Genomic DNA, 20,844 nt, shown 5'->3' on the forward strand with positions numbered 1-20,844 from the left:
AGGAGCAGGGAGCCCAATGCGGGGCTCGATCCCAGGACCCTGGGATCATGACCTGAGCCCAAGGCAGACACTTAACCAACTGAGCCACCCACGCGCCCGTAAATAAATAAAAATCTTAAAAAAAAAAAAAAAAAGTAAAGATTTATGTACTTTTATTTTTGAATTGTTAACATTAGTAGTAGTGTCTTCTAAATTGACTTGTCTTTTTTTCCTTTCTTTCAATTATAGGCAGAGTATCTCTTCAAGAACAATCCTGAAATGCAGTGAAACTTTCAAGATCGTGTGTGATATACCTTTACAGAGATAGAGATGAGGTTAACAGTGTAATTTGAAGATTTGCTTGAAAAAAAAGTTTTTCCAGTTTTGGGGAAATTCTTTGTCTTCCCCACAGGCAAATACTTTGTTATTTTTTCTTAATACTTCGTAATTTTTTTTTGCAAATACTTTATTAGGTAGAGTCATTATAAAAAGCTGATGGCAATGAGTGACTTCATTAAAGAACTTTATTTGAAAGGTAAATTGATAAAGTATCTGTGCCATAAACTATGGTTCATGGGACAGATATTGATTTAATGTTTCATTCTTAGTCAAAGTGTTCTGCGCACTTGGATTTACAGTAATTTATAGCATGAAGAAAATCAGACTATATATGATTTGAACACGTAGGCTAATGACTTTACAGAGTCTGCTCTTGCCGTGTGCCAATGGGATCAGAAAGAAAGGAAAATGGTTTATGCTTTGTTGACTCACAGTCAGATGTCATTGACTTCCACTAGGTTAAGTTTTGAGTTCAGGGTCAGTACCTTAAGCGATGAGTCAGAGAGGGAATTGTAAACCTTTTGGTAGAAAAAAATCCCGTAACAGAATGAATGATCCTAAATATTTGGGATAACTAAAAGTTGAATATTTTCAACAAACTTTACAATATAGGCGTAAGCCATCAATCTCTATGGTCTTTTCTAGCTTGAAAAATTCCATCATTTCTAGAATTACACTGAATGAGAAATTACCCTGAGTGAAAAATATATTAAAATCTATTCCATCTCTTTAAATAATGTAATCTGAATATAACTGCACTGTTTTTTTTTTATTATGGTAAAATACGTACAACATAACATTTACCATTGTGACCATCTTAAAGTGTAAAAGTCAGTGACACGAAGGGCATTCCCTGTGTTTGTTCCATGAAAGGGAGTTAAATGCAAAACGACCTCCAAAGGCTGAGGCGGCAGGAAGACCACAGAAAAAGGCTGACAAGTCCAGCTTGACAAGAAATGGTTTATTAAGGAGACTTATGAACAGAAGTGTGTCTCAGGGTGGCCCCAAGACGAGTAGATCCCCGAAACCCCACCCCCCCCTTAAGAGCTGCTTTTATTGCCCTAGGGGCTGGGAGTCCACCCAATGGGAGAATAGGTGTGTGTTGAGGCACCTGGGTGGCTCAGTCGGTTGAGCATCTGACTCTTGATTGCGGCTCAGGTCGTGATCTCAGGGTCGTGAGATTGAGCTCCGCTGGGCGTGGAGCCTGCTTGAGATTCTCTCCCTCTCTCTTCGCCCCTCCCCCTTTAAAACAACAACAAGAACAGAAAGAATAGGTGTGCGTCATAGTCCTAATTCCAGGGCACATCAAGGACCTTACGCCCTAAAGGTACACATAAGGGTGTGGTTAAACAAAAGGAAAGAATGTGAGGGAAGGACTGAGCTTGAGAAGGCTTCAGGTCACAGAGCTGTCCGCATGTCAGCTGTCAGCCTTTGCCCAAGATGGCATTAGTCTGGTTCACACAGTGCGGGATACTCATCACCACTACCTAGTTTTAGAACCTTCCCATCACCCAGATGGAAATCCTGTCCCCCGTACTATCCCTTCAACCCAGCTCCTGGCAACCACCAATCTGCTTCCTGTCTCTACGGATTTGTCTCTTCTGGATATTTACATAAACAGAATCACACAATATGTGGCCTTTTGTGTTTTCTTTCACTAGCATGTTTTTAAGGTTCATGCCATAGCGTGTTATCAGGGCTTCATTCCTTTTTGTGGCTGAATAATATCCCACCACGTGCTGTTTAACCATTCATTCGTTGATGGACCATTTGGGTCGTTTCCACCTTTTAGATACTGTGAATAATGCTGCTATGAACATTTGTGTACAGGTTCTTGTTTGAACAGCTGGTGTCAATTTTGGGGGGCAGATACCCAGGAGCGGAATTGCTGTCACTTCAGTAGTTCTATGTTTAACTTGCTGAGGAACTGCCAAACCTCTCTGCAGTAGCTGCATCATTTTCCACTCCCACCAGCAATGCATGAGGATTCCAATTTCTCTGCATCCTTACTAATGCTTGTTAATGTGTGTGTGTGTGTGTGTGTGTGTGTGAGGGAGAGAGAGAGAGAGAGAGAGATGCTAATGGGTTTGAAGTGGTGTCACACTGTGACTAAGCATGTTTTCATATGCTTGCTGGCCATTTGTATATCTTCTTTGGAGGAATGTACATTCAAGTCCTTTGCTCACTTTGTATTTGTGTTTTTGCTACTGAACTGTAAGAGTTTTTAATATATTCTGCATGTAAGACCCTTTTCAGATATATGATTTGCAAATATTTTTCCCTATTCCATGGCTTATCTTTTCACTCTTGATGGGTGCCCCGAATGCAAAAAAGCTCTTAATTTTGATGACATCCAATTTACCTATTTTTTCTTTTGCTTCCCTGCACTACTTTTGACCCTTACATTTTAATCAAAAACACTACGTAAATAAAGAGAACACATCTTCAAGTTTGAAGTCATTAGCCTTTATAATAGTTACCTTTCATGCCTTCACGTTGGTTACATTTCATGACCTTGCTTCTTAGCTCACTGAGAAAACCCAAGCAATCAAAAGAGCCATTCTATCCTCCTCCTGCAAACTAGCTCTGTTTCCCTTCTGTGCTTCCATCTGAGACCAACTCCTGACTTGTGCCCTGGATGCCAGCCGGTCTCACATCATCAGATGACGCTCCTAGAACTGTCTCTTCTCTCTCACAGCCTGATTGGAGAAATTCTCTTCTGGATCATCACCCTTTGCTTCCAACTTAATGAATTAGCTCCTACACTTGAAAATGAAACAAGACAAAAACGGATTAAAATGCAAAAACCTTCCTAGCCCTCTGCATTCTCCTCCAGCCATGGCCCCAATATCCTGTTCCTCTTTAGATCAAGGTTACCAGTGACCTCCAAATCCAACTGTGAAATCTTACTTGACCTCTCTGAGCATTTTATCATTTGCTCTTTGAAATCCTCTTTTCCCTCCACCTGAATGTCTAAAGCATGGCCAATCCCATTCCTAAGCACACTCGCCCCTCCCCTCAACTGCTGCTCCCCCATGCCCCCATCTAAAGGATTGGCAAATCCATCCTTCCAGTTGTTCAGGCCCCAAACCTGGTGTCACCTTTGACTCTTTTTTTCCTTATCCACACTCAGTTCTCCAGTGCATCATACGGGCCCAACTTGTCTGCTTGCTTCTCACCCCTCAGACACTACTGTCCTGGCCCAAGACACCACCATCTCCCACGTGGATCGAGGCTGTCACCTGTCCCTGGGCTGCTCCTTCCTGTCACTGCTCTTAACATATCAGCAGGGGGATCTTTTTCAAACAGATGTCAGATCCCCTCAAAGCCCTCCAAGGCCTTGCCCTTTCATGTAGGGTGGAAGGCAAAGTCCTGACCTAGCCTACGAGGCCCGAGATAGTCTGACCCCAAATGACCTCCCTGCCCCCTCACTTCGCTCTTCATTGCCAAGCGCAGTGTGCTTTGGGGCCTTTGCCTGGAATCTTCGGCCCACACGTATCCCTGGTTCACCCTCACTTCATCCTTGGCTTGGATCAAATATGTCCTCAAAGGGGCCTCCTCAGACCATCCTCTTGATGACATTCTACTCTGTTCCTTTTCTCTGCTTGCACTGACATCATTTTATAAGCCTATGAGTTTATTGTCTCTTTCCCCCCACTAAAATGGAAGCACCACAGGGGTGGGGATTTTGTTTTTTCTGTATCTCTAGAGATGAAGAAGGTACATAGCACACGGTAGAGATGTATAAATATTAGTGAATGAAAGCTATTTAGCTGAAATTTTGTTATTTATTTTATATAACTAATTCACATCTCCAGTCCTTTGACAAAGTCCATAATACACATTTCCATAGGCTGTGATGGGATACTTGAGTAACTCTGAGGGTCACTAAGAGGCTTTACTAAGTGGCACTGATTTTGGTGAATTCATATAGAGTCCAGCCCTCCGCCATGCAAGTTAAGAAGAGCGATCTCAGCCATGTCTTCGGTCAGGCAGGACCCTGAGATGCTGACTTGTCTTAACTAACCTCCTAGGAGACCAGGAGAGAAGACAGAGTACCGATTGGACCTACAACGAGACACATGATTGTTGAGCGGGAGGTTACTTGTACCCATTTCACCAGCACATTCTCGTCCTAGAAGCAGGTTATCTACTCTGAGTAGCCGGATGATCACAAGTGCTTGGGGAACACAAAACCACGACAAGGCGTTGGCTTCCAATAGCTTGCTCTATCCTCCCCGCCCCCCCCCACCAACATACCTGTCCTGTGTTCTGGTCCTTCCCGACAAGGTGCACTTGCCTAGGCTTTTGGGTGGGCAGTGAGTTTTTACCTCCATGACTCCCCTTGACACATTCTCTGTCCTGGCCCAAGACACCACCATCTCCCACCTGGATTGCGGCTGTCACCTGTCCCTGGGCTGCTCCTTCTGCGACGGCTCTTAACATATCAGCAGGGGGATCTATCTTTTTCAAACAGATGTCAGATCCCCTCAAAGCTCTCCAAGGCCTTGCCATCTCATGTAGGGTGGAAGACAAAGTCCTGACCTAGTCCTGACCAAAGACCTGACACCTGGCTGGCTCAGTCCAAACAATGTGTGACTCTTGATCTTGGGGTCATGAGTTTGAGCCCCATGCTGGGTATAGGGATTACTTAGATAAATATTTTTAAAAAAGAGTAAAAAGCCAAGCTTCAGAATTGGGAAGATATTTACAATGGATATACATAGATATGCACAGATCTACAGTAGATAAATGACAGAGGACCTGTACTCAGAATATGTTAAAAATTCCTCCAAGTCAGTAAGACTGACAATCCCAATTTTTAAATTTTCTGACAATCCAATTTAAAAATAGGAAGAAGACTTGAGAAACCACTTCATAAAAGAGGATACCCAAATGACCAATTAGCATATTAACAAGTGTTCAAAGGCAGTGATCATCAGAGAAATGCAAATGAAAACTGCAGGGGGATTCCAGCACAATGCTGTCAGATGGCGCAAATTACATGGGACTGTTTACGTCAAGTGCTGGGGAGGATGTGGAGCAACTAGAACACACATGTATTACTGGTGGGACTACAGATTGGTACTATCCCTGTGATAACCTTTGGGAGTACTTACTAAAGCTAAGTATGGGTATACACATGATCCAGCAATTCCACTCTTGGGTCTATGCCCAAGAGGGATGAGTGCTTAGGTCTACAAAAAGGCATGTACAAGAATATTCAGAGCAACATTACTCATAAAAGCCCCGAACTGGGAAAAAACCCAAATGTCCATCAATAGGAGAAAGATACACTGTGATATTTACAGTAGGAGAAAGATACAGTGATAGTAGAGAATAGTACACAGCAATGAAAAAGAATGAACTGTCACTCCCACAACAAAGTCTCATATAGTGTTGAGTGAAAGAAGTTATTACATACAAGGGTGAATAGTGTATGATTCCATGTGAATGAAGTTGAAAAACCGATATAACCAGTCCATAGTGATAGAGGTCAAAATAGGGGTTACGTGGCAGTGGTGGTGGTAATGACAGACGCTTATTCACTGGGAGGGAGTGTGCTGGGGTACTGAACATTTTCTCTGTCTTGATTCAAGTACTAGTTACATGAGAGTGTGCAGAGGATAAAAATCCATACAGCTCAATAGGCAGTATTTTGGGGGGGGTAAGCACAAAGGCCTTCATGTTTGAACATGTTACTGTTTAATTGTACTTTAATAATCTTTTAAAAAGGAACTGGTATTCTACCTTAAAAAAATGAAATACACCATGTACCCTAAACTAAAAACAAAACAAAAAGCTAAAAACAAAACAACTCCTTAAAATGTGGACCTGTTCATAGCCATAGAGTTCCTGCGATCCACTTTGGGAAAGAAAAATACCATTTGAATTCCCATTAAGAAAAATTAGTCTTTTATGTTAAAAAATGGAAATTAATCAAAATGCCATTCAGATTCTTTATTTAGAGTATTTTGGGGTATGACACAGTATTAGGTGTTAGATACAAAGTCAGTTTGGTTGAGAAGGAAGGCAGACTCTGCAATGGCTCCCCGTGATCTCCGCCTGATGGTATTCATGCCTTTTGAGTGTGGGTGGAACTCTGTGATTGGCTTCTATCCAATGGAATTCGGCAAATCTTAGGTTACCTAAGACTGTATGAGGTCATGCTAGCAGAATCTTTTGCCTTCTGTGCTTAAATACTTTGATGAAGCCAGCTGCTCTGTTGGAGAGACCCACATGGCTAAGAACTGAGAGGGCCCTTAGCAAGCAGCCAGCAAGACACTGATACCTTCAATGCAATAGCTCTGAAGACCTGAATCTTGCCAACAAATGTGTGTGGAAGTTAAGTCCTTCCATAGTCGAGCCCTCAGATGAGACTCCCTCTTCCCCCAGCCCACCATGAATGTAGCTTTGCTAGAGGCCCTGAATCGGAGGACCCAGCTAAGCCGTGTCCAAATTCCTGACCCCCCCGAAACTGTTAAATAATGTGTTTTTTTGTTTTTTGAAATGTGTTTTAAATAGTTTGAAATTTGTGGCACATTGTTACACAGCACTAAATAACTAGTATCATTGAATATGCATCATTATTTTCTAGGAGTTAGCAACCTGAGATGATCATTGTTATGGACTGAATGTTTAAATGTCCCAAAATTCATATGTTGAAGTACTAACCCCCTCCATGTGACTGTATCTGGAGATGGGGCCTCTAAGGAAGTAATTAAGGTTAAGTGGAGTCCTAAGGGTGGGGGCCATGATCCAGCAGGATTAGTCTCCTTAAAAGACACCAGAAAGCTGTTCTCCCTCTCTGTCCCTCACCTTTCCTTCCCTCCCATCACCTCTCCCTCACTCCCTCTCCCCACCATGGGAACACAGTGAGAAAGTCGCCATCTACAAGCCAGGACGAGTGTCCTCACCAGAAGCTGGTCATGTTGGCACCTTAATCCTGGACTTCCCAGCCTCCAGAACTGTGAGAAATACATTTCTATTGTTTTTTTTTTTTTTTTAAGATTTTATTTATTTATTTGACAGAGAGAGACACAGCGAGAGAGGGAATACAAGCAGGGGGAGTGGGAGAGGGAGAAGCAGGCTTCCCGCAGAGCAGGGAGCCCGATGCGGGGGCTCGATCCCAGGACCCTGGGATCATGACCTGAGCCGAAGGCAGACGCTTAACAACTGAGCCACCCAGGCGCCCCTACATTTCTATCGTTTAAGCCACCAATTATTCTGTGGTATTTTGTTATGGCAGTTCATGCTAAGATAATTACCAACGGTTTTTGTTTTAGCCAGATTAATTACAGAACTGAAAATAATTGAATGGAAAAAAAATAACTGAACGGAAATACTGGGCAAATCTAAGTTGCCTTTAAAGAATCAGAAACAACTTAATTCTTAAGTACCAATATATGCCAAGCATGGTTTTGTGCTTTGGGCTTAGAATAGTTTGAACAATACAGTTAGGGTTCCTATCTTCATGGAGCTTAGATTTTAGTAAGGATGACAGAATAAGTAAAAAAAAAATTAGTTGAGGAAGTTCTGGTTATGTAATAAGGATTATAACGCAAGTAGTTTACATAAAGTGGTCTGGAAAGGCACCTGGGAGGCAGTGACAGGCAAATGTTGACAGGCTGAGAACAAGCCAGCCATGGGAAGGGCTAGTGCAGCAGTGCAGAGGGGGACAAGCACGGAAGCTCTGAGGCAGCAAGGAGCTGAGCATGGTTTTTTTCTTTAAGATTTTATTTATTTGAGAGAGAGCACGAGCAGGGGGAGAGGGAGAAGCAGCCCAGCCCCCCCCCAACCCCCCCAGTGTGGGGCTCGATTCCAGGACCCTGGGATCATGACCTGAGCCGAAGGCAGGCGCTTAACTGACTGAGCCACCCAGGCGCCCCTAGGAGCTGAGCATGTTTAAGGAAAAGAGGCCAGTAGGGTTGAAACACAGGGAGGAAAGGGGCAGAGTTTGAGATGAGGTTAGAGGGAAAATCAAGAGCCAGATCACCCAGGCCTTGTAAGCTACTGTCAAGTTTGGTTTTATTCTAAGAGTGATGGGAAGCCATTAAACTGGGTTTTAAGTGAGAGCATGATAAAATCTGAGTTATGTTTTCAAAGTCCAGCTGCTGTATGGAGGATGAATGGAAGGAAAGCATAAACAGAAGCAGAAGAGCATGGAGGCCGCCCCAACCGCCCCAACTAAACAAGACAGTGGCTGAGACTAGGGTGGTGGCAGAGGAGATGGAGAAGGGGGTGATTTCTGATGGATTGTGAAGGTGCAATTGACAGGAGTTGACGGCGGTTTGTCTATGGGTACCAAGAGATAGGAAGGAATTGAGGAGACTGACTTGCTGTTTTGGCTTCAGTCTGGAAGACCTTTGTATTGTTGACCTAAAGGCAGAGACTAGAGGAGGCACAGGTTTGGGCCACTTCTCATCAACATGCTATTGAGCTTCTTTCTTTCATGCAAATGGTAGTAGACACATTCTTTTTTTTTTTTTCTTTTTTTAAAATTTTGCTTACTTATTTGAGAGGTGGGGGGAGAACACAGAGGGAGGAGCAGACTCCCCACTGAGTGGAGAGCCCGATGCGGGGCTTGATCCCAGGAACCTGAAATCATGACCTGAGCTGAAGGCAGACGCTTAACCGACTGAGCCACCCAGGCAACCCTAATAGACACATTCTTTAAAACATAAACTAATAAACATCTAAAGGGAATTTAAAAGAATTTAAAGAAAAGATAGCTCAAGGGTACAGTACTCATTAGATGAAAGTGCATATGCTACTGTTTTTACTTGAGGGACACATAAATCTGGTTAATCTTGGCTAAAAAATTTTTTTCCAAATTTTTATTTAAATTCTAGTTAGTTAACATATAGTGTAATATTAGTTTTAGGAGAATTTAGTGATTCATCACTTACACGTAACACCCAGCGCTCAACACAAGTGCCCTCCTTAATCCCCATCATCCATTTAGCGCATCCCCGCCCACCTCCCCTCCATCAACCCTGTTTGTTCTCTATATTTAAGTCTCTCATGTTGGTTAAAAAATTTTAAAACGTATGCATCATTAGTTGCCAAATGAATCATGTAGTTTATTATTGGGATAAAAATCTCTATAGCAACATAGTATCTCCAATTATCACCTCCTAAATGACACTGAAGCACAATCTAAGCTAGTTCCAATATGTGAAAAGGATCTGTTCTGAAAAACATTTCTGTCCATTTCTTAAATTTAAATGCACTGTGGACCTATGAGAACCAGCTTAGGAATTTTTCCCCCTACTTACGACATTGTTCTGTGGAAAATGCAGTCTGAATGATCCTTAAGATACCAGTAGGAAATGTCTTCCCCCATGTCCACAGTCAGTAGCTCACAGGCACTGTGGTAGGACAAGGGCTTCGGGGATGGGGCTGCAGCTGGAGGGAGTGGGCTGGGCTCTGAGGACAAGCAAGGCCAGGCTAACAAAAGGGATCCTGTCTTAACCAGTACACTCACTGGTCACTGGCTTTATCTCATGCTCCACTTTCCTTGGCTCAAGTTATATCCTTAAGTGGATGCTAAACGTTGGGGATACGTGAACACCTAGCTCATTACGCACTCGTGAAGTTTGGGTTGGATTAGATTGTAGTTACTGAGCGTATGGAGGGCCTTTCCTTCTGTGCTGAACTGAAACATGACTCCAAGATACAAATCTTGCTTTCAGAGTTTTAAAATCCCTATCTCCAGGGACACCTGGGTGGCTCAGTCAGTTAAGCGTCTGCCTTTGGCTCAGGTCATGATCCCAGGGTCCTGGGATCGAGTTCCACCATGGGCTCCTTGCTCAGCGGGAACCTGCTTCTCCCTCTCCCTGCTCCTCCCCCTGCTTGTGCTCGTGCTCGTGCTCTCTCTGACAAATAAATAAAATCTTAAAAAAAACCCCAAAAACTCTATCTTCAGGAGCTGACTTCTCAGCTCCTGAAACATGTTTTCTATCACCTGATAGGCATTTCTAAAGGTCCCACAGGCACTTCAAAGAACCCATACCAAATGACTCTCATGACCTCATCCCCTCAGCCAGTTAGTTATCCTTCTGTTTCCTATTTACTGGTAGCTCCCTCCACTCTGTCGCCCTCCCTAGAACCTTTGAAATCTTGTCTTCTTCCTCTCCCTCCTCTCGCACATTCAGGATTAACTACATCTCCTAAATCTCTCTGAAATCAGTCCCCTTCTTCTTTATTTCAAGCGTCATCATCTCTTACCTGAACCACAGCAAGAGCTAACCTACCCTCCAGCTTCAAAAGCTCTCCCAGCTCAAATTCATTCCCTACCCTTTGACTAATCTTCCCGGACACGCAGATGTGATCTTATCACTGCTGTCAAACTTTCGATGGTTCCCCCATTCACAAAAAAGATAAAATCTGAATCTTTCAATGGCTCCAGGTCTCGAAGGCCGGTCCTTCGAAGGGAGGCCTTGTTTGGCCACCTTACCTAAAGTTGACCTCCCCCCGTAATTCTATTACCTGGTTTATTTCATTCATGGTTCTTAATTCCCTTGTCTGTTTATGGGTTTATTATTTGCCCCCCACTTCCCAGGAACATAAGGTCTAACCGGGTCAGGGATCTTGACTATTTTTCGTAGTGGAGAAGCTTTACAACAGTGATGGTGCCTAGCAGGTGCACAACATTCTGCTGGACAAAGGCCCCTCATTGTCCGCCTCCCACTCCTCTGCAGTTTCATTTCCACCACATATCTGTGGTCTAGTTACTTCAAAAGTCTCCCTGTCTCCAAATAAACTTTAAATTATTTGTACTTTCCTTCTTTTTGAAAAGTTGTTTCCTGTTATGCCCTTCTCCTCCTGTCCCCTTACTAAGTCCTAACTTTTTTGTCAGCGTATTTTTTTTTAATTGTTAAGCTTTTTTTATTAAAATTTTTTTTGGGGGGGAGCGCCGGGGTGGCTCAGTTGGTTAGGTGTCTGCCTCCAGCTCAGGTCATGATCCCAGGGTCCTGGGATCGAGCTCTGCATCAGGCTCCCTGTTCAGCGGGGAGCCTGCTTCTTCCTCTCCCTCTGCTGCTCCCCCTGCTTGTGCTCTCTAATGAATACATAAAATCTTTAAAAATAAAAAAAAATTTGTTTTTTTATTGATTTGTAGTTGACACAGAGTGTTACATTAGCTGCAGGTATACAACATAGAGATTTGACATCAGGACATTTCTATCCTTATTTTTTTTAAAGATTTTATTTATCTATTTGAGAGACTGAGACAGAGAGAGCAACAGAGAGCATGAGTGGGGAGAAGAGGGAGAAGCACGCTCCCCACTGAGCAGGGAGCTTGATGCGGGACTTGATCCCAGGACCCTGGACCCTGGGATCACAACCTCAGCTGAAGGCAGACACCCAATTGAGCCACCCAGGCACCCTATAAGGACATTTCTAAAGTCACCTGGGGAAGTCTACTTTGATTCCGACAAGTATACTTCCTTCTAACTGTCTTCAGAAAGTAATATGGCATCTAGCACATTCTAGGTACTAAATAAATATTCGTTAATTGTGCTATCTAGCTGCCTCATTCTAGAGAAGGCTGAAACAAAATCGGTGTGGAGCACCTGGAGACTGAAAGCACAGAGGTTTCATGACCATGTATCCTTCACTGCCTTTTGAGATGCCAGGCAGAGGACAGCCATGAGCTGAAGAAGTTCCCATTCTTTAATTCATAACATACATCATCAGTGCCTAGCTTTATGAGCAAATTTTAAGACCACAGCCTTAATGTATTTTATTGATTTCTCTGGATCTCAGATTTTCAAACTTTTAAGGGCAGGCCTGCTACTGGGCCCCCAACCAAAACCACCTTGATGACAAGAGGGTAAGGGAACAAGTAGAAGATCTGAGAATCAAGGACAAGTCTGTCTCCCAATCAGGGCTGTTCAACAGAAATGAGGGCCATGCATATAATTTAAAATTTTCTAGTGGCCACATTTTAAAAGGAGACTGATGAAATTAACTTTAATGAATTTTTTTATATATCCAAAATACTATTTCAGCATATAACGAATATCAAACGCATCAGTTAGGTATCTCATTCTTTTGTTTCTACTGACATCTCTGAAATCTGTATTTTGCACTTACAGTACATCTTAAATGGACTAGCCTCATTTCAACTGTGCTCAAAAGTAACATGACATACGGCTATCGTACTGGACAATGCAGGTTTAGGCCCTGTGCTTCTCCCACTGAGCCTTTAGTTCTAGACCGCTTGTCCTACTAGATGTTCTGTGCAAACAGGTAAGTCCTTTGCCAAATTTCCTGAGGCTATACAAGTCCATATTAATCTACTTAAATAATTTAGAACTTTATCCTTGCCGTATTTATTTCCTTCCCGCCCCTCCATAATCCTTCTGTGTGACACTTTAGAATGCGTTCTAATTAGCAGAGGGAAGGAATGAATTATCAGAGTCGGGCTCAAGCACGAAGACTCCAGCTTTTGCTGGCGGTGGGGAGTACACTCCTAGGTCCCGCCCCAGGGATAGCTCAGGGCTGCAAAACGCAGTCTTTGCTAAAATCCCCATGGTTACGGCCATCGATCGTTCTACGTAAGTGCAGCTTTACCAGGAAGTTCCAGGGCACCACCTGCTAGTAAAATCAGCTCGTGTTCCAGAACTCGCTGTCATCACAGTGCTGCCCCGCAAATCTATTCATTCAACCATCACTTCTTGAGCGCCTGCGTACACCCTTTGGTGGACAAGTCAGCCGAAAGCCCAAGAGGGGGAACCTCAGTCTAACAGGGGAGGGGGAGTCCCAACAACAAGCCCGTGCTAAGCACTCCTGCCATCAACCAACCCATACAGCAGTCGACACGACCCCAGCGAGCAGGTCTTACTCTCACTTCGCAGAACAGCAGGAAGAGGCCGAGTAACTTGTGGCCACCGAAGGCACCGACCCGAGCGGCCGCGTCCTAAGCCCCGCGTCGGGCGGCACACCCGGCACGCATGGGCGCCTCGGTCCCCGCCGAGCGCCGCCACGGACGCCGTTCAAGGGGAAATGCGGCCGCCGCAACCTCGGGCGGCGAGAGCGGCGGCGCATTGTGAGGTGCCGCGTTGGTGCTCACCGGCGACAGGAGCGTCCCCGCTCGAGGAACAGCCAGCCGCCCGGAGCCTCTCGCACCTCTCCTAGCCGACACCTGACACCCACCGCGGAAGCGCGACGGCTCTGGGGCGGAAATTGCCGGACCGCCGGCCGCCTCAAGAACTACCGTTCCCGTGAGGCTGCGCGGCGCCGGGCGGCCTTTGCGCAGGCGCGCGCACGGCGTGCGTGGCGGCGTCAGCAGTTCTAGAACGTTGCTGTGGTAGCGCTCGGGCGCCATGTTAGGACGAAGGGGAAGGAGGAGAAGCGCTTAAAGCGGCGGGAGCGGTGCGGGAGTGGGGTTGGACCCAGGGCTGAGGCAGGCCCCCCCCCCCTCCCTCCCGCCTCAGTGGATCATGCCCAGGGCGGCAGCGGCGGCGGTTGCGGGGGGGAAGTGACTGGGCGGTGCCGGCGCAGGAGACGATGCCGTTGTAAGTGATTTGTATTCTGTTTTCTCTCGCACGCCGGCGGGGCCTTGGGGGCGTCGGGGGAGGGGGGGAGGGGGTGGCGCGAGAGCCGGGCCCTCGCCCCGTGGGGGAGGCAGGCGGGAACGGGGCTCTTCCTGTTTCCTCACCCGCTCGCCGCCGCACTTCCCCTTGTGCTCGGTTCCCGCTTCCCCCCACCCCTTCCTGGCTCCGCGGCCGTCGGGCCGGGGGCCTCCCCTTCCGGAACGGCCAGGGGAACCTGAACCTTAGTGCTCCCGTTTCTCCGCCCCGTCCGGGAAAAAAAAAAAAAGAAAAGAAAAGAGAAAAAACAATGCCCGGCGGCGGGGAAGGAAGGCCCCGCTGGTTGCGGGGTCTGCACACGGCGTTCAGGTTCACTCTCGGCGTCTCCCCGGCTGATTTCGATGCTTCTCTTCCTGGTCTACCTCCGCTGCGTCCCTCTCTTCCTCCCGTTCCAAGCTGCCCAGATCGTGCGGCAGAGTTCACCCACTTCCACCTCTGAGCTTGCACGAGCACCAGCTAAAAGCCCAGTTTTGAGCGTCGAGCCCCGCTTCCCCGCTTGAACCAGTCCTCCCCAGGCTTCCCACCGTCAGCAGAGGGACACTTGCCAGGGTGTCCTTCGCAACGCGTTGTGTTAGGTATTGCTCTGTCTGTCCTGTTCTGATACGGTAGTCGGATGCATTCTGCTTCCTTCTCCCTCCATGTCCAGTGGTACTTTTAATTTTTCTGATTATAGACTTAAAGCTAGTCCATCCTTGCCTTCTAGTCTCCCTAGGTCTGCGTTTTATACTTTCTTTCCCTTGTAGCGTTTTTAAAAAGTTTTTCTATTCTGTCTGTTTCAAAGAATGAGCTGTAATCTGAGAACTCATTGTTGGGATCGAAAGTAGATTACAGCTCTTTTTTTTTCTGCGCGTATCCAGCAGTGTAGAGGCCTAAATAGTGAGACTGCATTTCTTCCATTTTTTTGAACATTCTAGTGTAATAGTGCTCCTTTGAGACGGGGGGCCGAGTTTTCTTCTTTGAAGGCCCCAAACGAACTATGTAATTGACACTGGAAGTTTTACTTAGGTGCAAAATAAAGGTTTTGTGATTTCTAGACACCTAATACAGCACCTCAGGTTTATCTTTTTTTTTTTTTTTTAAGTAAAGACAGTTTCTTTTTCGCAGATATTACTGATTACAGTTGTCTATGTGTATGTGTGTGTGTGTCTTTACAGGTGAGGCTCTAACTTTGACACAGGCTTTAAGATACCTATTGCTTTTTACACAGTATTTTTGAAAAAAATTTCATGCTCCTCCTCATCCACTTCTGTCATTTTTAAGAGACCTATCAGCAAATTTCTGTAAATGAGAATATTTCCTAGTTTTAATTAAATATGCAGACCTAAAATCTTAGAATCTGCAAGATCCCTGTTAATTGATTTATTCATCCTTTTATGAAATGGTAGAGACACTAGAAGCACTGATTTTGGGGGCATTTTTCAGTTCAGCAGCAGTTAAAATAAATGTTTTAGTGATGCCATGTGACTTCTTTGTGTTAGCTCACATATTATTGCTGTGCTTGAAAAGCAACTTTGTGATAATCATGTCAGTATTAAAATTTGATCAGTGATAGGAAATGAACAATTTAAGAGGTTTTAATTAGAAATAACATAATCGTATCTTTTTGTCTAGAAAATAAAAATACTTTTATACCTACTTTTTCCCAGCCTTCTTTGAGGAAGGGAGGTGTACATTTTCTTTAAAGACCTGAGAGCATAAATTTTCTTGGAAGTTCAAATATATAAAATGGAAGACAGAGTTTTGGATAATTGGCTTTCCAGTGTGTTTTTTGAACTGTGAACAATATGCCCAGTTTTTCATTGTATCCCTCTCATTTTTTTTTTTTTTTAAAGATTTTATTTATTCATTTGAGACACAGAGATACAGAGAGAGAGCATGAGCAGTGGGAGAGGCAGAGGGAGAAGCAGACTCCTGGCTGAGCCAGGAGCCCGATGTGGGGCTCGATCCCAGGACCCCGGGATCATGACCTGAGCCGAAGGCAGACGCTTAACCATCTGAGCCACCCAGGCGCCCCATATCCCTTTCATTTTTAACCCTAAGTATGCTATACTTTAAGTCAACAACAAAAAGACCAGACTGCCTAGTTAAATAGGCCTATTTCCTCATTGATTGGCTTTCTTTGTTTTTCATATTCTGGTGTCACAATTGCCTTTCATTTTGTTTCTTTGAAGTTTTGAATTGTGATTCCCAGGCTTATCGTGCTTGATTTCCACTTGCACTTTAGTATGCTGTCCTGTTAAATTTGGGTGGGTGGGATTGTGGCATAGGCCGTAGTTGAGCTGTCAGAATGGGTTAAATCAAAATAGGTTATTGAAGTTTAAGTCATTACAACATTGTGAACAAGTGTTCATATTTTGTCTAAAACTCATGTAATATATGTATAATTTTGAAAGGCTGGTATGATTTAAGAGCCGTGGTGATCAAGCTTCCAAAAATATTGGTAGTCTTTAGGATCCATTAATACAGGGTTTCTCTGGTAGGTACTGTTGACATTTAGGGTCAGATAATTCTTTGAAGGGGGCTGCTTGTGTGTTGTAAGGTGTTTAACAGCATCCCTGGCCTTTACCTACTAGATTTCAGGAGCCCCACCCCCCATCTCTCCAGTAGTGACAAAATGTCTCCAGATGTTGCCAGATGTAACCTGGCAAGATTCTCCTTGTTGAGAATCACTGCATTGATAGAGTATAACGCGTTTCTGGGAACTGTATTCTGCTTTCTGCCCTACTCTGTGCTGGACAGATCCATTATTTGCATCAGCTCAGTTCTGGCTATCACAAGTGTAATGAAAAGATTTTGAGGAGAGTAACCATCATCAGTTAACTAATGTTCATACCACATTCGTAGAATGTTGTTAAAAGTTACTGGAAGAGATATTTAGCAAGACCTGGGGGAGACAGTAGCTTTTCTCCCAAATATTTGGGGCTGTCAGAAAAAAAAAATAGTTTCATGAAGTCATTCATAGCAGGTAGAACTGGGACCTCTTGGTGGGTTGTAATGGGTACCAGATCACATTGTGATCTGTGGAACCCCTGGGATCTCTAAGGAGTACATAAAATTCAAACTATTTCATAATAGTGCTGAAGTGTTATTTCTTTTTTACTCTATGGACATTTGCATGATGGTGTGAAAGCAGTAGTGGATAATGCTGTTCTTGCCTTAGGAAAAATTGAGGCAGAGGCACCATATTGTACTAGTAGTCATATATTTCTTCATCACAAGCATAACACACAGCTTAAAAAGTTCTTGATGAAGCAGTAAAACACATTAATTTTAATAAATCCTGACTCTCGAATTTGTCTTACATAAGCCATGATAAAGTGGGAAGTACACATAAAGTGGTATACTAAAAAGTAGCATGGTTGTTTTGAGAAAAGCACATGTCTGATTGATTTGTGAGCTAAACTAGTGTTTTTCTCGTAGAGCTCTTTTATCTGAAAAAACAAATGATGAACCATGGGTATTGACACTTGGACCATTATTTTCCTGAAAATGAAGTGAGCCTGTCTCTTTAAGGAAAACAGCTGACAGCATTGGTGGCCAAATGATAAATTTGAAGATAAAAACTAGAATTTTGGAAGGCTTGTTTCTGTCATTGTAAGCTTGACAGCTTCCTAGTAGTTAAAAAATGTTTCTGATAAGATTGGTAGTGATATTAATGATACCATTTTTTTAAAAAAATACATTTTGTAATGTGTCAACATTTGGAAGATAAGCTTAATTTTGATGTAATAAAAATCATACATTGGTAAAAGGTACATTCGAAGTGCAGTGTTGATCAATGGATTTTTTTTTTTAAGATTTTATTTTTAAGTAATCTGTACACCCAACATGGGGCTCGAACCCATAACCCTGAGATCAAGAGTCACAGGCTCCACCTGCAAAGCGCCCCTAGACCAATGGATTTTAATGCAGCAGTCTAAGGGGTTTATTGATGTGGTTTCAGCTTTGATATTGTAACTAATCTTTAATAAAACACTTGGGGAGTTTTGGTGTAGTATCATAGAAGAATATCCACGATTATTTGAAACGGCTATTGAAATACTCTTCCAGTTAGGATGGTGTGATGCCAGGTTTTCTTCCTATGTGTCTACCAGAACAGCTCGTCAAAGGGATTGAATGCAGAAGCAGATAGAGGAATACCGTGGTCTTTGATAAAGCCATAATTAAAAAGATTTGCAAAAATGTAAAACAGTGAGATTAGTGTCACTAAATTTTTTGTTTTGGAGAACAGTTTTAAAAAATTATTTATGTTAACATGTAATAGATTTCTTGTTACTCAAATACATAAGCATTTAAAAATTTATCCCAGTTATAATTCCAATGCAGTAAATATTGGCAGATATAATCCGTATAAGCAAAAAGATCTTTGGGTTCCTCAGTAAAGCTTAAGAGTTGTAAAAGGAGTCTGTGACCAAAAAGTTTGAAAACTTGAGAATTGCCGCTTTACGGGAACAGCTGACTGCTGCCCCAAGCTGCTGTTTCCAGTGGTGGCAGCGTTTCTGGGTGGTTTTTGGACAGTCTGGATGGATGGACACACACATGGTTTAAAGATTTTTGTTGTTGTCCATGCAAAACAATGCATTGGATAATCTTTAGGGAAGATAACTTCTAACAGAGCTATTTTGGTTTTCAGATTTTAGGATTTAGAGATTTTGTAATGAATTGCTTGCTGCTAAAAAAAATATTGGCTGTGGTTTTGGAATGTGGTGTATTACCTCAAGTCAGTTCTCAGTTCATGCTTTTTGATGGAGAAGTTAGGAGATAAGGTATTGGAATTGAATAAATTTATGAGCCAATTCAGTTCCTATTCCCTAGTCACCCCCATCTCCTACCTCGCCCCTCCCAGGTGAAAGCCTTCTGGCCGGAATGAAGCTGTTTGGATTCTTAGTATTTCCCATTTTGGTGGGGTGGGAGGCATGTTTTTTTGTTCTGTATGTTTATTGTTCTGATTATTCAGCAGCTTTTAAATAATTGCACATTCTCAATTTATGATATACAAAACAGCAGCATTGCAGGAGGTATTAGTTCCCTTTAAAGTTGGTTAACTTGAGGGGCGCCTGGGTGGTTCAGTCTGTTAAGCATCTGCCTTCAGCTCAGGTCATGATCCTGGGATCCCGGGGTCCTGGGGTAGGGCCCTGCATTGGGCTCCCTGCTAAGCGGGCAGTCTGCTTCTCCCTCTGCTGTTCCCCCTGCTTGTGCTCTCTCTCCCCCTGTCAGATAAATAAATAAAAAAAAATAAAGTTGGTTAAATTGAGGCTTGAAGTACTCACTTGTCCAGGGTCTAAGGGTGCTTAAGTTGTAGATTGGGGCTTAATTAAACTGTGGGTTCCATGTTCCCTTCTCATTCTAGTACAATACCATCTCCTGTGGACTTTGTTGGGAACTATGTTTGATCAGCTCAGTTGGAGTCTGTTTAAATGTCTTAAGTAGAATTAATTTTGAAGATCATATTTCTTGTGTGTAGAATATTTGAATCTCAAGGTTTTTTTTGTTTTTTTTTTTTTACTGGTGACATGTATTATATACGTATAGTGTATGTAAAGTGTAATATACTACAGAACCTAAGATCTTAGAATGTATTTTTAGCTTTATTTATTTAAAACCACGACCAGATTTACCACTCTGTACTCTCATTTTGTGACCACTGCCTTCTGTGGAATGTGTGATTTTTTAATTTTTGGGTTGTAGGTCTGCAGAATTATATAACAACTCAATGGTGGAAATTAAAGATTTGGGAAAGGAAAAAATGTAGGGATTTTGCTAGGTATCTTTATTTTCTACCTCTTCTGTCACAGAATTGTCTTTCAAATTTGTGCCCCCTCTGTGTTTTGTCCAGAAACCAGCTTTTCTTGCATTTTATGATGGCTTTTATAGTTTTGGGGTTCTTAAAGAATAGTGTTCCTGTCGTTTTAGTCATCAGAAACATCTTGCATTTCCTGAAGTTAATGTGTTACGATACTATGACAACATATTTTTGACTATTCTTTTCTAATACATCTTTATATGTTTTCAGATTCTCTATTTTATTTACATTTTCTTTCTTTTCTTTTTTTTCAAATGAAAGTATTTATTTTGGGGGCACCTGGGTGGTTCAGTTGGTTAAGCGACTGCCTTTGGCTCAGGTCATGATCCTGGAGTCCCAGGATCGAGTCCCACATCGGGCTCCCTGCTTGGCAGGGAGTCTGCTTCTCCCTCTGACCCTCCCTCCTCTCATGCTCTTTCTCTCTATCTCATTCTCTCTCTCAAATAAATAAATAAAATCTTAAAAAAAAAAAAAAGTATTTATTTTTATAAATGTTTTCTCCGGCCAGTTTATCTCAAATTGCACTTTAAGAAACAGAAAAAAAAAAAAAAAAGGAAAAATCTATATTTAATCTTGTGGAAAGTTAATAACCAGTAGCTTCCATTTTTGTTTTAGGTTATTATTACCATTAAATTATATTCTTTTTATAAAAATATGTTTTAAAAAACCCCCCACACGTAAACAAGCCACAAACTACCAACATAGAAATGCAAACACAGCCAACACGGACACTCAGGTGACACAGGAACGGGGTTCCTGGGGGTCAACAGTGAAGGACAGTAGGCACTGAAAGGAAAACAGTGCCTCAAACATGGTCGATCTGCATTTTTAGCACAGGATAACCTCCCATCCCATGGTACACATTTCACAAGATCGAAAAGCAGCACCCGACTTTACTTGATTAAAACCGGGGTGTGTGGGGGGGAACGGACAATGTTTATGGGGACAACAACTTACAGACAGTGCGGGGAAGGGGGGCCGTTTCCAAGTCTGCCGCAGAAGGCGTGACGACAGCTGCCAAACCTTTAGCTCGTCCAGGTACCAAGAATTTACACGAACGGTTAACGTGAGTCCCTCTGTGTTTGGCGTGCTCCAGCAATGGTCAGTTTGGGCACTCCTCCCGAG

The 20,844-nt window shown here is 43.2% G+C and overlaps 3 protein-coding genes across 5 annotated transcripts in view; 2 read left to right on the forward strand and 1 right to left on the reverse strand.

The window, feature by feature from the left end:
• Window positions 1-1,554, forward strand: part of AK7 (adenylate kinase 7) — a 68,306-nt gene extending 66,752 nt beyond the window's left edge. Inside the window, exon 18 of the mRNA XM_032405889.1 lies at window positions 229-1,554. Within this exon, the coding sequence (XP_032261780.1) occupies window positions 229-267 (39 nt within the window). The 3' untranslated portion in view covers window positions 268-1,554. The remainder of the gene's footprint in view (window positions 1-228) is intronic.
• LOC116633279 overlaps window positions 1-13,651 on the reverse strand; it is a 16,276-nt gene extending 2,625 nt beyond the window's left edge. Inside the window, exon 1 of the mRNA XM_032405890.1 lies at window positions 13,397-13,651. Within this exon, the coding sequence (XP_032261781.1) occupies window positions 13,397-13,651 (255 nt within the window). The remainder of the gene's footprint in view (window positions 1-13,396) is intronic.
• The window catches only part of PAPOLA (poly(A) polymerase alpha), a 59,937-nt gene continuing 52,731 nt past the window's right edge, over window positions 13,639-20,844 (forward strand). For all 3 annotated transcript variants that reach the window (XM_032405885.1, XM_032405886.1, XM_032405887.1), the window contains exon 1: window positions 13,639-13,841. In XM_032405885.1, the coding sequence (XP_032261776.1) occupies window positions 13,834-13,841 (8 nt within the window). In that variant the 5' untranslated portion in view covers window positions 13,639-13,833. The remainder of the gene's footprint in view (window positions 13,842-20,844) is intronic.

This window comes from Phoca vitulina, unplaced genomic scaffold (genome assembly GCF_004348235.1).
Source record: "Phoca vitulina isolate PV1807 unplaced genomic scaffold, GSC_HSeal_1.0 scaffold7, whole genome shotgun sequence".
NCBI classification, from domain to species: domain Eukaryota; kingdom Metazoa; phylum Chordata; class Mammalia; order Carnivora; family Phocidae; genus Phoca; species Phoca vitulina.